Genomic DNA, 17,522 nt, shown 5'->3' on the forward strand with positions numbered 1-17,522 from the left:
TGTCTTAAGGTAATAAACAGGGAAGGGGAGGGGAGAACAAGGGTGTCAGCAGGCAGTTCTTTGTACTGCTGCTAATGAGCCAAAGCAAGACAAGTATGTGTTAAGAACAATCACAATTGACCAAGGACTGCTCTGAAACTGTAAGTCTTGTCTTAATTTCTCAGGTGGAAAACCAGGATAACCTTGTATCAGTAGGCTACTGTGGTATAGTTTAAATAAACAAACACACAGTATTGATCAGTTATTGATACTATTTGCTAACAGAAGGGAATAAGAGAAAGTGGAAGATGTGTGTGTGTCTGGTGGTGGTGGTGGTGGTGGGGGGCTGCTTACAGCCAAAGCACAGTGCTTTCCAGGGGAAAATGAAGATTGGCTCAAACAGTTAGACACATACTCAAGTTAACTGTAGCTGTTTGCAGACAGTTCAGACCCGGACTGCACTTTTCTTATAGGAATGTTAAAGGTGGTACCGGAGTTGAATACTTAAGAGTGGTGTTAGGTTCAAAGTTAACTGTAGCTGTTTGCAGACAGTTCAGACCCGGACTGCACTTTTCTTATAGGAATGTTAAAGGTGGTACCGGAGTTGAATACTTAAGAGTGGTGTTAGGTTGGAGAGACACTGAGCCTTCATGGGGCCTGTAGCAGAGTGGATTGTAGTTGTACAATAATTTATATTTTTATTCATTTCCAAAAACAAGAAAACATGAATGCAGGTTATTTATGACAATGAAGTATTTACAAATTATTTAAAAAGGTAGGCTAAAACCTCTAAACAGATATCAAACATTAAAACCGAAGTAGGACACATTCTTAGTCAATACATGCTCCACCATACAGATTAATAATTAGCTAATAATATATTCCAATTTTTGTTAATGGCACTCTTGATGACATTAATATTTCTTCCAAATGTTGTTACAAGTCTAATGGGTGTCATTGCTGGGGTATTCTTTTCTTTATATTCCAATAATTCCTCACAATTAAATTGTTCTACCCAGTTTGATGCTAAGCTACTTTCCCCATATTTATATCCCCTAGTTATGAACCTATTTTTTAAATCATTTTTAAAAAATTTATAACTCTCCTGATTGGAACATACTCTTTTTATCCTTAAAAATTGGGACTTGGGGATATTTTTTATAATGTGTTTGGGGTGTAAACTGCTTGCCTCCAATAGGGTATTATATTGTGGATACTTTCTAAATATCTTAGAATCTAAAGTATGATCATTATTTCTTGTAACACAAACATCCAAGTATTGAATCTGATTATATTGTTCATTTAAGGTGAACTCAATCCCCCAAACATTGTCATTCAGATATTGGATAAATTCCAATAAATATTCCTTGTCACACCTCCAAACAAGCCAACAATCATCAAGGTACCTTCGCCATATATCTAACTCCTCTATATATATATATATTGTGGGTTTTGTCATAAATGAGCCACTCTTCCAGATAGCCCATAAACAAATCTGCATATATAGGTGCGAAGGATGCCCCCATTGCAGTACCTTGAGTTTGCCAATAACATTCTTTTTTTTTTTTTTTTTTTTTAAATATTTTTATTCATTTCCAAAAACAAGAAAACATGAATGCAGGTTATTTATGACAATGAAGTATTTACAAATTATTTAAAAAGGTAGGCTAAAACCTCTAAACAGATATCAAACATTAAAACCGAAGTAGAACACATTCTTAGTCAACACATGCTCCACCATACAGATTAATAAAGTGTTGAAGCCTGGTTGGTAGATCCCACTTCTATTTAACCAATACTCAACTGCTTGTAACCCAGCCCAGTGTGGAATACTGGTATACAAAAATTTAACATCTAGTGTATGCATCCACCATCCAGGCTCCAACTGAGAATCTGCAATGATCTGTAAAAATTCAGTGGTGTCTTTTAACCTAGATCTAACATATATTATTTATAAGTGATCATTCATACCTGGAAAAAACAAACCCCAAGTCTAATAATCCATGTTTTTTCTTTCTTATCAAGCAAACTGTGCCAACCTGATTTATTAGTCTGATCTCCCCTAATAACATCAATAATTTGAAATTGAAATTTTGCTTTATTGTGGAACAAAACATGCTTATAAAGGGCACTGGACAAATACACAATTAAATAATAAAAAATATTATATGTTGATGCCCTTAGACCCGACAAAAAAATTTAAGCAAGAGATTGACCAATTTTTGGATTTGGCGGTTGAGGAAGGAATTATTAATAAACAAATTCAAATGCAATTGACAGTTACAGATCCACTTAAACAGATTTTTTATTTGTTGCAAAAGATTCATAAAAATTTGATGAAACCACCAGGGAGACCAATTGTTTCCGGTCGTGGTTCATTAACAGAACCACTCTCAGAATTTCTTACTTTCTACTTAAAACCTCTCTTAGTCTTTGTTAGATCTAGGTTAAAAGATACCACCACATTTTTACAGATCATTGCAGATTCTCAGTTGGAGCCTGGATGGTGGATGTGTACACTAGATGTTAAATCTTTGTATACCAGTATTCCACACTGGGCTGGGTTACAAGCGGTTGAGTATTGGTTAAATAGAAGTGGGATCTACCAACCAGGCTTCAACACTTTATTAATCTGTATGGTGGAGCATGTATTGACTAAGAATGTGTTCTACTTCCATCAAGAATGTTATTGGCAAACTCAAGGTACTGCAATGGGGGCATCCTTCACACCTATATATGCGGATTTGTTTATGGGCTATCTGAAAGAGTGTCTCATTTATGACAAAACCCATACTATATATATAGAGGAGTTAGATATATGGCGAAGGTACCTTGATGATTGTTGGCTTGTTTGGAGGTGTGACAAGGAATATTTATTAGAATTTATCCAATATCTGAATGACAATGTTTGGGGGACTGAGTTCACCTTAAATGTACAATATAATCAGATTCAATACTTGGATGTTTGTGTTACAAGAAATAATGATCATACTTTAGATTCTAAGATATTTAGAAAGTATCCACAATATAATACCCTATTGGAGGCAAGCAGTTTACACCCCAAACACATTATAAAAAATATCCCCAAGTCCCAATTTTTAAGGATAAAAAGAGTATGTTCCAATCAGGAGAGTTATAATTTTTTAAAAAATTATTTAAAAAATAGGTTCATAACTAGGGGATATAAATATGGGGAAATTAGCTTAGCGTCAAACTGGGTAGAACAATTTAATCATGAGGAATTATTGGAACATAAAGAAATGAATACCCCAGCAATGACACCCATGAGACTTGTAACAACATTTGGAAGAAATATTAGTCATCAAGAGTGCCATTAACAAAAACTGGAATATATTATTAGCGAATTCAGAGATAGCCAAGATCTTAGGTCCTAATTGTTTATTTTCTTTTAGGAGAGGTCGTACACTGGGCTCTTATCTGAATATGCATAAACAAGGGAGATACAAGTATGTTGGGGGGATACAGTGTACACTAACAGGGAAGGAACTTAGGGGTTCATTCCCATGTGGGCATTGTTCTTTTTGTGGATGCATTAGAAAATCTAAAGAATTTTCCAGTAAAAATGTCAGTAGAATATTTGATATTAGATGTTTTGGAAATTGTGGCACGCGTTGGATTATCTATTTGGTGACCTGTTCATGTAGTGCTTTTTATATAGGACAAACATCTAAACCGCTTAGAATCAGGATGTCCGAACATCTGAGTGATGTTAGAAATAAACATTTGTCCAGTGCCCTTTATAAGCATGTTTTGTCCCACAATAAAGCAAGATTTCAATTTCAAATTATTGATGTTATTAGGGGAGATCAGACTAATAAATCAGGTTGGCACTGTTTGCTTGATAAGAAAGAAAAAACATGGATTCTTAGACTTGGGGGTTAGTTTTTTCCAGGTATGAATGATCACTTATAAATAATATATGTTTATATGTATTGGTACACATATAATTTTTAGTGTGGGGCCTCTGAATGATATCAGGGATATTTATCTATATATTTAGTTTATTATTATTATTTAAATACAAACATTTGTGATGTATCGCTTTAAATTAGGTCCTCATTGATTATTGGTTAATTATGTAATTAACTTTAGGCTATATATAATGAGTTGGCACCATGGGTCAACATCACTGAAGAAGGCTTGATGCCGAAACCGGTATGATTGTGGATCTAAAATAAATACTTTTACTATGTGAATCTTGGTGCTGGCTGTCTTTTGATTTTTGGTTTCGCTTTTTGGCCGTTGCACCGGCCCGTTGTGTGAGTTCAGCTGCTGCTTTCCTGCATTTTACTACTACCCTGTTTAAGAAAGAAAGCAGGAGGAACACCCTGTTACAGCATGATAGTTTGCATGTAAGACACATCTTTAAAAATGTTGTTAAAGGACAATGTTTACGTTTGTCCAGGCTAAATAATGATGATACACTTTTTGAGAGAGATGTGACACATTTTAAACAGGAATTACTAGACAGGTGATATAAAGAGAAAGAGATCGAAGAAGCTACCAGTTTTACTCATAGAACTAGGAAAGGAAAAAGGAAACCCTACTTTTCACATAAAACAACTGAGATGGGTGAGGGAAGGAGAATTAACCGTGTTAATGAGCATATACCGGTAACTTTATTTTATACCTCAGATGTAACAGAAATCATGAAGGTCATTAAAAACAATTGGTCCATTTTACATATGGACCCTGATGTGCACTCTTTAGTGGGTGAAGAACCGAGGTTTTGCTTCAAAAATAAAAAATCCCTTGAAAGGCAATTATATTGTAAGCATAATAAGAAAAATGAAAGGACTAATGATATACCATCGATGAAGAGCTATCGCAGATGCAATGTCTGCATGTATATAGATCAGACAGTAGAATTTTTTCATCCAGTTACAAATAGAAAATATTATTTTAAGGTGGTAGCTTACTGTCGCAGCAGGAACTTGATTTATCTGTCCAAATGCCGTGTCTGCGAATATTTTTATATAGGCAAAACCAGTAGATCTTTACTTGAAAGAATGAAGGAACATGTATACCACATGCATAGACATATGGAACATAATGCATTAGCAAAGCACTTTATGGAATATGGGGAGCAACATATATTTGGTTTTAGGGTGATAGAAATCATTCAACCCAATGCCCGGGGGGGGGGGGGGGGTGATTTTAGGAATTACACAGAAGAATGGGAATTATCTTGGATCATTAATATGCAGGCAGATAGGTTCCCTGGTATAAATGAAAGAGCCTCTATAAAACCAGCATTGAAGGCTAGAGGTCTCTTTAAGTAATAATTGTATTATTAATTGTTTTATAATTGTTTTATTATGTTTGCTCTACCATTGGTTGGCTGTTTTCATGAGACTAGATGAACAATGTATTTAAACTGCTTTGGTTCTGTAATGAGTTGTCTGAAGAAGCACATTTTATTGTGTGAAAGCGCTTACCTTGTTCTTATGTTTTATTAAACCTGTTATTCTATGAATACCAGTCATGCTTTGGCTACCATTTTTTGGTTTGGAACCTCTTAACTATGTTTGATATATTTTTCCTCTAAATTACTAGAACACATCTCTTGTACCAAAGCTGAAGCTTGAACTGCTCTTAGGTTCATCGATTCGTAGGTAGGTACTAGGCTATCTGCCCAAAAGCATTTATAAACCTAGCCGGAATGTGTTGGCTTTCATCACCCCCCCTTAGATTAGTTCCCTGTGCCTCTGTCCAGTAGAGCCACTGAAGTGATCCCCGGGGTAAACTTCCTGTTTCCCATCCGCTCATCAAGGTTTCTCTTGAAGAGTGTTAGTGAGGAGCTCTGCCTAATGTAGATTGGAATCTCGTTCCAGAACATGGGAAGTCTCTGGGACAAGGTCCTATTTATTGTTGTGGTGAGGTTTAGATCCCTAGAGCGTGTGGCTCGAGGGGATATGGTTTTCTTTAGGTGAAGCATGTCCAAATATTCTGGGTTGGACATGGCCTTGTATGTCAGGCAGAGATCACCTCTGAGTAGGCGGTATGCAACCAAGTACAGCTGGAGTTTTTTTCAGTCGAGCTGCATAGGGCATCTGTTTGAGGCCAGTGATCCTCTTGGTGAGGTACTTCTCTGGTCTTTCTAGCTGTTGCAGGTGTCTTGTAAGGTACATCCCAAATGAGGTATTGTACTCTATGATGGGTCTGATGAGTGATGCGTAGAGGGGCACAATGACCTCTTTTGATCTGGATGCAAACCCTTTTGTGATTAGGTGGGCCACATAGAAGGATTTTCTAATCTCTTTGGCAATGTGATTATTGAAGGAGAGATTACTATCTACTTGGGTCCCCAGATCCCTTATTTTGCCTTCCATATTTATGGGGCTACCACCTATGTGGTAATTTGTGGGTACTGTGTTTTTTCCAAAGGGGATGAATATGCACTTTTTGGCATTTAGCATGAGGCCATGGTTTTGACACCAGGTATCTATCTCAGTAAGACCCTTTTGGAGGATGTCTGTGTCAGCCGGAGAATCAGTTATAGCCCCTAGTTTGCAGTCATCTGCGAACTTAGTCAGCCATAGTCCTCCTGTGCTTGCCTGTACCTCTGAGAAGTATATGCCAAACAGGAGGGGTCCTAGGACTGAGCCCTGGGGAATGCCACTTGTAACTGGTTTAGAGTCAGACCTAGCTCCCGCAACTCTTACCATGTGGGTTCTGTCCATGAGCCAGTTGGCAACCCATCTTGTGACATAGGGGTTTCTGTTCAGGCTGGTGAGCTTGTCTATAATACCAGGATGGGGAATGTTGTCGAAGGCCTTTGCGAGGTCTAGGTAGGATGTGTGGACCACCTTTCCCTCGTCTATAGCCTTGGTAACTGTCTCAAAGAAGTCCACCATATTTAGGAGGCATGATCTGCCTTTAACAAAGCCAAACTAGGTAGGGTCCAGTCTTTTGCTGTACAGCTGCAGAATTCTTCACAGTCAGTATTTTCTCTTCATCTTTTCTGATTGATTTTCTTTCAGGTTCTCTAAATTTCTTCTTTGCTGGCATCCAGGCAGTGCAGTTACTTTTTTCCCCTCAGTTTCTGTTTTCACACTAGGAGATCAAAAATTTAGCTGCTGATCAATATGCAGCCACCTTGGAAGTCTCAAGTTGGCCCAAATGTTCAGTATATTTTGCCTGTGTCAGATGTTAGATGATGTTGGTTTTATTCTTTCTGTACTTGCATTTTTAAATGGTGTCTTTCGGCTTTTCCCGGTTAGGGGTTGCCACAGCGGAACTCCGGTCCGCTAATGATTGGTAGTAGATTTTTACGTGCCGAGTTACCAGCCCTGATGCACAACCTTCAACAAAGGTACGCCCATTCACACGTCTCCACACAGAAGACGCTCTAGCTGAGAATCGAACGGCACAACGTCTTGCTGTGAGGTGACAACGCTACCGCAGCACCACCACCGCAGTCCACATAATGTATAAATCTGTAAGAGTCTGTGATTTTTGTTTATATTGTGTGATCTGTGTTTCACCATTTCATTATTTTAGCAGCCTGATCTTAAAATTCTTAAACTTGAAATAAAGAAAAAAATAATATTGCTGGATCAGTATAGTCTTATATGAAAATTTGAATAGCAGGTTTATATAATGTGGTATCTGATACAGCAGTATGCTAATAATCAAATACTGAAGACCTTGAAATACATCTTGAAGATACAGTGACCACAGGAATTGTTGCATAAAATATGTGTGTGTTTATGTGAAAATGTGGGAAGGGATGGCAAACCTCTGACAAGAAAAAAAATTGTTAGGTGTGTTTGTTGCATTGATCCATTGACCTCTTAACAAGGAGAATAAGGGGGGAAAACCTCCACAATATAAACTTTAGGGTATATTTCTAGAGTATACTTGCAACCCTCACAGCATACTTTTGGGAAGTCAGAGTAAACTGGAGGACCCAGAAAACAGACACAAATACACATACACCACAGAGACTCTGCAAAGACAGTATCTGGAGGCCAGCATTAACCCCTGAACTCTGGAAATGAGAGATAGTGTTATTAATCTCTGTGTTATATTTATACAGAACTGATTTTTGAGTATTTTGAGTATAGATTATGTTGTTGTCCTTACAAAGAAAATTATGTTACATAACAAAAAGTACTATTAGTCTGCAGAAGTCGTGCAACCTGGATAAAGAAGAGAACAAAAGTGAAGTAGGAAAGCAACTGTGAAAGTGCTTTTATAATGAGTTTCAATAGTGATGCACAAGTGATCAAAGAAGTTGTTAAAAAAAATTGCAATATGTTTAGAAGTTTCTCCAATTTGAAAGGTATTTTTAAGGATCCCTGAAATTTGTTTTTAGAAAACATTGTAGCATTAAGGAACTCCTTGAGCAGAATAATTATTGTACAAAAATGGAGGGAGGAAAAAAGTAGGCAAGTTTAGATGTAGAGCCTTTGCTCAATGCCCCTACATTCTCAGCAGGGATTCTGTTTGTCTTGCAGGTAGGGACAAATACATAGAAGCTAAGACTTATACTAATTGTAATAGTCAAGGGATGATTTATTTAGCCCAGTGTAAAAAAAATGTGATGCCTTTTATGTTGGGAAGACAGACCGTAAATTTAGGAAAAGGATCTATAAGCATATCTACGATATTAAAAATAAGGAATAAAGGAATGCTTTATGTAAGCATTAGTTAAGATGTGCTCAGGCTAGTTTTTCTTTTGCTGTACTTTCTGAAGATAGCTCAGGATTCTAGGGGAGGGCCATGAAAAACGTGGATTGAATATACGGAGTTACATTGACAACTAAATTTAGAAGCCAGTAGACTACCTGGTCTTAATGAGTGCATCTCCCGGGCCCCTGTTCTCAAGCTTCAATCTGCTAGGCTATAAATTTTATGTATAATTTAAGTCTTTTATATATAGTACTAGTCAAACTGCCATTTTTCTTTTTTCTACAGTGCACTTCTAGTTCTTACATTTTATTCCCAGGTTTTTAAAGGCACACTAGATGGCGCCAGAGGGTATTTTTATTCAGATTGAATAAATGGTGTTTTTTTTTTTTTTTTATTTTTATACTTTTTGATCTAATTTAATGATTTTAAAGTTGCAAGACAAGAGAAGTTTATCACGGGTATTTTTATATTATGTGAATGGGATTTTTAGGAAAGAATTGGTGTACTTATAACTAGAAGGTGGCTTTCTGCTGTGTACAAATGTATTTTTATCACAAATTGTAGAAGTATGTTTAATTAATTAATTAATCAATCAATTAATGTAAGATTTTGATTGGTTCATTATTTATTGGGATGGATATTTAGTTGGAAAATTTAGTGTAGGATTCATCTGATGAAGCCCTGGAGAGTAGGATGAAGAACACGGTGAAAAAGTTAAAAGCGTTTTATGGTCTGTTTTGAATTGCTTTTGGATTCTGCTTGGTGTTTATTAAACTCTTATTTTTAAATCTACACAACTCCTCCTAGTTCCTGGTCCCTGGCAGTGTGGATTGTTATTGTTAGTGGTTGCTGCAGCTTTGTTGCAGTAATTGGGCACTGGGTTGTTCTTTCTTTTTTCTAAGGTCAGAATTAAACCTTGAACGCTGGAACTGAGAGACAGTGGTATTAATCTTTGTGATATATTTATACAGAACTGATTTTTCAGTATTTTGAGTATAGAGTATGTTGTTGTCCTTACAAAAAAAATATGTTACAGAACAAAAAGTACTGTTAGACTGCAAAAATCATGCAATTTAAGCAATGGTTTAACAATAGAAACAAAACAGTGGTATCTGGTTTAAAAGTGCAATAATTTTATTTTATTTATTTTTATTTTTTTGTTACATCATTTTTGTTTGAATTTTCAAACCCATCCAAGATGTGCTTAAGAGACCAGTAGTTGTATAGTAATAGTTAAAACTAGGATGGTGTTTCTTTGGTTAGACAGAATGAAAAACTAATACAAAATATGTACTCTGTTGTTTCATTTCCCAAACCATTGCTCATTGAACTTAATGACTGATATAATTATTTGTTTCTCAGAAGATAGTGAATGGTCATTTCATTCCGATAAAGATAGCCTCTCACCATTCCCTACAAAGGATCGCTTCTCATACTTCAAGCCTTGCATTCATATTGAAACGGACTCAGAAGACAGCAAAGCTGTGAGGGAAGTCTTTATCAGAGGTAACGTTTAAAGCTGTGCACTGTTAAACTCTGAGTTATGTAGCAGTCTACAGGTGATTTCTACTGTTTTAGTGGTTCCATTCTTTATTGTAAGGTAATTTGGGTATTAATGATGATAATGAGGGAACCTTCTTTAAATTATACAAAACATTTTTTTCTTGTTTTGTGGGAATATCTAAATATTATGATGCATATCTCTGCCTGTTCTTGAATCTACTTTTCTGAACTCTCAAAGATATGGTTTATGTTCAAGGACTGAATGTAAAAAGCTGAAATGCTGGTTCACTGAACATATTTTTTAACAGCACTCAAACAAAATAAGTTATAAATTGAAATTGTTATCTTGATGGTGGGGGCTTTGTTGCCCACTTCAAACACTTCCATGCAGAAGGACACCATTGGCAACCCCTGCTTAAGTTAATCATATCTGACATTGTGGCAACATGTAGAAAAAGGCAATTTCCTCAATAGGTAAATCTGAAGGTAAATGTTTTCAATGAGTTAATATTGACAATGTATGATTTGATTGATTCTTACTCAGTAAGAGCTATTCCTGACAGATGAATATATGGTTAGGCTGTAATTGGAAATGCAAATTATTTTAAAATAGCCAATTTGCCATCCATTCTGTGCCAGTTTTTGATATTTCAAATTATCTGACTAGCATAAGGATTTAGCTCTGGTGTACTATCATTTTTTCCGTAATTCTGCTCTGCTCATCAGCTGCTGAATTTTGCTTCTGAAAATCCTAAGTTGCATTCTCTGCTAGTCAGGAATAGTGTAGTATTACTGATGCCACAAAGTATTAATTGATTTGAGGTAAGAAAGTAGCATGTTGTAAGGAGAATAAATATCTAGCATTGTAAACATAAAAAGTGATTAATATAGCAAAAAGGTTAAAACTTTTTCACTTTTAATTCAGATGATGAAAGGACAACACATAGTCATCTAGAACTGTAGACAGTTGTTTCTAGTTGCTTAAATCATCAGATTAACTAATGACCCACAAAAATGCACTGAACACTCCTCAAATAATGCTATATGTCCTAAAATAAGAGCCATGTTCACCTAGCTAATTTATTCAACTTAAACTTAATATTTTGCAGATGATTTGTTTTACTATTTTAATGATTTTGTTAGCTGGATCAACAAAAACAGATTCTGATGCCTGTTAAAATGGTTATCACATTTGCAGCCTGGTTTTAAATGCAAAACATTTTAGTAGATTCCTGATAACTGTGCACTTTAGTTCATAGTGTTACAACTCATTGAATGTGCTCACGAAGGTAAATGGAAAACAAGTATTTTTGCAGGAGGTTGTGCCTCAGCTGCAGTCCAATGAATAACTTTGTCCTCATTCCTCCTTAATTAAACATAACAGCCCCAGGAATGCAAGAGCATTAGAAAGGGTCAACTTAAAATAAGCTGTGGTTTCAATAAGCTGAAACCATAGGGAGTCCTTTTGTTTCCCCTCTTAGATTACTAAATTAGTCATGCATTTTAAGATAAATGTGTTGATTTGTGGTCCCTATCTTCACATTGTAGCCTGACAACATTTTCTATAAACTGGTAATGAGATAGAGGCTGGTGATTGTAACAAGCTGCAGATGGAAGGAATGCAGACATAATCCTGCCCTTCTGGGATTCTCCATCCATCCGTTCTCCTGTTTTACATGTGGGGTCAAGGTGTCACATCAACAGTGACCATCATTTAAAGCCAGTTTTTGCTGTGCCAGGTGGCCAGCCCTGCCATCATTGTTCTCTGTACCACACACACATGCGCACGCACTCACTGTGCCCACCACCTAATACGTATCTTTGGAATGTGGCGGAAAACCACAGTGCCTAGAGAAAAAGCAATTGAGCACAGGGATGACATTCAGACTCTGCACATGAGGCACCCCGGTTGAGAATTGAACCAGAGAACCTCTTGAGAGGTGACACTGCCCACTGTGCCACTGTGATCTATAGTCTCTAGAGCAGAGCAGAAGCAGTTCACCCTTGCTGTATATCACTGTCTATTTAGGTCACTTTAATTATTTTATTATAGTCACTTTAGTTTAAAAAAAACATCGCCATAAGTGGTAGAAGGTGAAATGAACCAACATTTAAACTCAAATTAGCAGCCTGCCTTATGATAAAGAAACACTTTGAAATGCTTCTGGTATACAAAATTGTAATTCTGATTTAGCTGTTTTGTTTAAAAAATCACAGACATTCCATGTCGGTAGAGAAGTAAATTGATGGTTCAGACTGAGAAGCCACTAGGTACCATGGGAAACATACCCATTTAATGAAAAAATATATACCTGTACCAAATTATAAAACTGCATGAATTTTTAGAGTTGTACATTACCTCAAGTACAGAACAAAAGCATTGGCTTGTGGAAAGCAAGTCTTCTCCCCTAACCCTGTTCAGGGTCCTACTCTTAAAAATGATTAAAAAAAAATACCATATTTAATATACTACCCATATTTTATGCTGATTTGTGGTATTTTTTCATTGTAAAATGGATTTGTACCTAATAATCACCTTATCTAAACCTCCAGTTTACATGTGTAGTGATACTGTGTTTCCTATGGCTTTTTTAAAGCACACAGTTGCACCAAAATTAAAGCTTTGAACCGGGAGTGTTTTGCCATGATCCTTTAATGCATGTTGGGCTGGTTAACTCACTCTGAAATTCATTTCATTTCACCTTTAATTATTATTTATTTATTACAATTATTTATGCCTGACAAATTCTAATTTTAGTGAGAAATTATAGAGAGTAGAATGTATTCTGTATACAATAGCTGCTTGTTTTAGAAATTATTTTGAGCCCTAGTTTTATTCCTTTTTGTGATTTCTCACGATTTTGAAGCTGACCACATCTTGCTGGTTTTATGGCTTTCCAGTGTTTTATGTATGACTTAGTTAGAGCCTCACACCTAGTTCTTACAGCAGATTAGAAAGAAGTAAATCCAATTGCCTGGCTGAAAAATTATATATTTTTCTCTTATACAAAATCCTAGTAGTGCATCTACATGTTAGTTTCAACGCAGGAAGAAAACAAATTAAGTTCTATTTTCTCAATTTTCTCATCAGTCTCAGGCTAAGTACAATTTTGATTGTCTGTAGTTTAGAGAATGATTTGAGGTGAACATTATTGTTTTCTAAGTGCTAAATGCTTGTGTGCTGATTTGTGAATATTAATCATGACAAACTATATTAAAAATAAGTATAATGTCTCCAATAATAAAGGTGTTAGTAGTCTCTCAGAAGGCTAAGAACGGAGAGCTGACCCAATTTTCAAAAGCGAATGGTTTCTAATTTCTGCTCCTCAGTAATCTCCAGACCAGAGAAAGTCTATGAGTAAAAATACATGGCTGGAACTTCTCTGAACAGAAATTCTGTATTCTTCATGGAATTTTGAGTAAAATAAATTTGCTGAAATAATTCTGAAAATGAAGACTAATTTCTTTTTCATGTACAAGTACATTCTAGCCTCATCTTTTATCATAGACAGAAGTTCTGATTATGAATGGTCTGATTATACAATCTGATGACGAGAATGATCATAATTCCCCCTGAATATGTCAGTTTTTGCTAATTAATTAAAGTCTGAAAATGTAAATGCGAGAAAAGTGGAAATGTCCATAGATAGAGAATTATTTTACAGATATTCAGGTGGATAGAGGGCTGCATAGTGATGTAGCAGTTATTACTGCAGTCTCATAGTACGTGGTTCACCTTTTCTTTTCCTGTTTGAGGTGTCTTCTCTCTTTAGTTTGATGTCCTCCCACTGCTCACTTAGATTTTTCATACATGCTCTAGTTTCTTTCCACTTCAAAAAGACATGAAGGAAGATGAACTAATGATATTCTAAAATACCCATAGGTGTGTGTGTTTGCATGTATGTGTATATACCCATTTGTATATACACATGACGTACTGTCTTCTGCCTTACTGCCATTTGTAGCTATGGTTGGCTTTGTCTCCCTTACAGCTAAGAATGGGATAAAGCTGGTATTAGAAAATGAATGAATAAACAAATAACCTGTATAGAGCTGGGAGTATGCTGGCTAAGACTTAGTTACCTGAAAACTTAGTATCCCTAAGTGATATTATGTTTGAGCAACCTGAATTTCTTCCCAAATGATTCAGTGGTATTGAAAATGGTATACTGGTTCTAAAGTTCGTCCATAGACAAACTCAATATAGAGGGAGCTGAGGATGGCAGAATATTATTACTTAATATTTCTCTTCCTGTTATCAAAGATTCTAAATTGCATGATGATTTTGCTAAAAAAATATATTAGTCTGGTGATGTAGCCATCAGAGACATCTTCAAGTTCTTACTCAACTTAATATAATTTAATAGAACCAGTGGTAAGGCCTGTGGACACATCGATAATGCTAGCTGGCATGGTAGATTCCTAACCTGGCATTTCTCTCTTTCTGACTCTCCTTATATATCAGGCAGAGTACTTTATGAATGGATGGGTGATCATAAATATTCACCTTGGATATGTGAGGACATATTACTTAAAAAGGAAAAATCTTTAGTCTTCCACCACTGATGAGAGACATTGCAAAGCTTCTTGTTAATCATCTAGATTGTAAGCTTAATAAAATCCATGCCTCTATGAACTACCAAGCATTGTAAATGTACAAATAATTTCCCTACTACAGGAAGCTGAAGCAGATGACAAAGAAGCAGATTCAAAGACTATAAAATTGTCAACATCTTTGCATGTCTTGATCAGCACATCTATACAGTTATTTATCATGTTGCCTTATTTTCCATGAAAATAAATGTATTATCTCCTATGAAATGGAATCAGGATTGTTTAAAAGGACAAATTTGTCCAGGAAATACCCCAGTTAAAATTGTGTTTCTCCTTGTTTCTTATCTTTTGGCATTCTTATTTTTTTTTCATTTTGCAAGGAAAACAAAGGTATTTACCTTTTATATAAAGAGGGGTACATCTCATTTATTTACCCAACTGGGCCAGTTTTGAAGGCCTGCAGCTTTTGGCAGGGGTGCAAGGATCCTAAGAGGAGTACTCAGTCGAAAGCACAGAAAAAAATCAGCTTGTTGTTACTTAACCCTGATAGAGATAATTCCTCTACATGACTCCTCTAGTATCATTGCTTTGGTAGTGCAGGTATACTCATCTTTCTTCCCCTTACTGTCCAGTAGCTACCCCACTTCTTAGTTTTTCTTTTGAAAGGGAGAAGAATCTCCTCAAAGTAATACCAAAATGGCTTTAAAATTGGGTTATGGGATGAAATTTCTTTCAGACCACCTACCCAGGCAGTTTCCACTTCATCTATACCATTGCTAACAAGGATAAGGCTTGTTTTACACAAAGTCATAGCCAAGGGTATTATAAAAATTGTGCTTTTTAAGAGTCAGTCAAGGAGATTCTGATCACTGGTCTTTTCGGTCCTACAGAAGAAAAAAGATAGGACCAGGAGGACCATTCCACATCTCTTCAGTCTGAGCAAACATTTGAGAGTCCAGAAATTCAATTTTTGACTCCTTTTTTCAGGAAGTCTAAATGGCAACATTGGATATGAAAGATGCTCACTGGCCTATGTTCTTCTTTTGCCCTCAAAGAAGATTTCTTATGTCCTAGACACTGAAGAAGCATTTCAGCATGCAGTTATGCCATTTTTGGTCTCAGGGCTGGCACAGGAGAAGTCACAAAGTACCTAGTCTCGGCTTCAAGGGCACTGAGGGAAAACCAGGTGCACATTTTTCCTTACATTGATGGCTTTTTCATTAAGGCTTTATCTCTTCAATGATTGATAAACAGAGTCTAGACAGTCATTTCATATGTTCATCACATTGATTACTGCTAGAATAGCCTTAGCTATGATGGGTTATACTCTGCCAAGGATGTAAGAGCTGACAAGCTTCCAAAGCTTCATGGTGTCTTCTCTGCACTCAAACCACTAGGCAACTTGAGCTGAGTTGCCTTAAAAGACAGGTTTGAGCTACAAGCCTTTCAGAGCTTTCCTGTCGCCAAAGAGAACACAGGCTTCCGAGGACTGATGGTTGACTTTAGCTGCTCCATTGCTGGGAAGATAAGTTCCCTGTGGGGAAAAATCTGCCACATTTAAATATTTATTGTTTAATTGTACTGCCCCGGTTTTGAAAGTTATTTTTCTATTAGGAGGTTGTGTTTTAATGGACTGCTTTGAGACTTAACTGTAATTTTAAACAGGTGCTCATTTTTTTTTGTCAGTATAAAAGTTGTTAAAATCAATTGAAAAAATTTTCTCTGTAAAATAATATATTTATTTTACTTTTCGGGGCTGGCAAACTGTATTAAAGTGCTTTTCATTGTAGTGACTTTTTACAACTTTAATTTTTACTGGCTTGAGCTGCTGTTTTTTTCTGGGAAAGAAGCACCATTTTCGGCTTCAACATGGAACCAACTGCCAGTCCCACAGTCAGTCATTCTTCCAACCACAAAAAGAAAAGGTTAAGACAGCCTTTGTCACCACACCAAGTCTTCCCTGTTTAGTCAGATCTTACACGCTGACCTCTGATTAAACAAAAAGGGATACCTATTTTCCTGAATAGATTCTAGATTCTGAATCTGGAAGAGAAGATGAAAGGACAGATACAGGGGTTTCTCCTCGGACATATGACTGAGATTCAGAGGATAGTACTGTACCTGATTCACCCTGTGGTGGTTTTTCTTTTTCTGCGACTATTTCCAGAATGTGCCATCTCAGAACATCTCTATTAAGCCACTGCTAAAAATGAGAGCTGCCAAGTTATAGCTAAATGGATGTATCTTTTAACATCTTTTGAACTGTTTTCCCTGAAAATGTAATTTTCACTATTTCCATGGCGCCCTCACAATTTATATTACATCACTGTATATATATATATATATATATATATATATATATATATATATACACACACACACACACACACACACACACACACACACACACACACATATATATATATTCATTTTTATTATTTCATTATTTTACCTTTTTGCTTAGTTGTTTATATTATTATTACATCTGCTGTTTTTGGTGAGCAATTGAAAATGATGATTTTAAGTTGCAGTCTACTATGTTTGTGAACAAATTCATGTCAGGTCAAAGTTCGCTGTGCAAAAGGAAGTTTTTTACTAATTTTAACTTGAATGGTGTTCCCATTGGATAAAAGTTAATTGGCAAGGTTTTTAATGAGCACTTCACATTGTGAAATGTTTTTTACATCTGAGGAAGTTCATTGAAACAAAAATGCAGTGTGATTTTAAAGCATTTATGTATTTGTTATTTGGTGCTGTTGCAGTTTTTGCCTAGTGGATTAAAGCTGGATTTTTTACCATTTACTGCCTGATTCTTCTTCAGCTGCCTT

At 36.0% G+C, this 17,522-nt stretch overlaps 1 protein-coding gene across 4 annotated transcripts in view; it reads left to right on the forward strand.

Annotated features, from left to right (window-relative positions):
• LRRC71 (leucine rich repeat containing 71) overlaps positions 1 to 17,522 on the forward strand; it is a 2,015,367-nt gene that overhangs the window by 998,560 nt on the left and 999,285 nt on the right. For 3 of the 4 annotated variants that reach the window (XM_044079834.1, XM_044079831.1, XM_044079833.1), the window contains exon 4: positions 10,000 to 10,143. In XM_044079834.1, the coding sequence (XP_043935769.1) occupies positions 10,000 to 10,143 (144 nt within the window). The remainder of the gene's footprint in view (positions 1 to 9,999; positions 10,144 to 17,522) is intronic. The other variant, XM_044079832.1, reaches the window with a different exon arrangement.

Source organism: Protopterus annectens, chromosome 8.part0 (assembly GCF_019279795.1).
Source record: "Protopterus annectens isolate FY-2018-M chromosome 8.part0, PAN1.0, whole genome shotgun sequence".
NCBI lineage: Eukaryota > Metazoa > Chordata > Ceratodontiformes > Protopteridae > Protopterus > Protopterus annectens.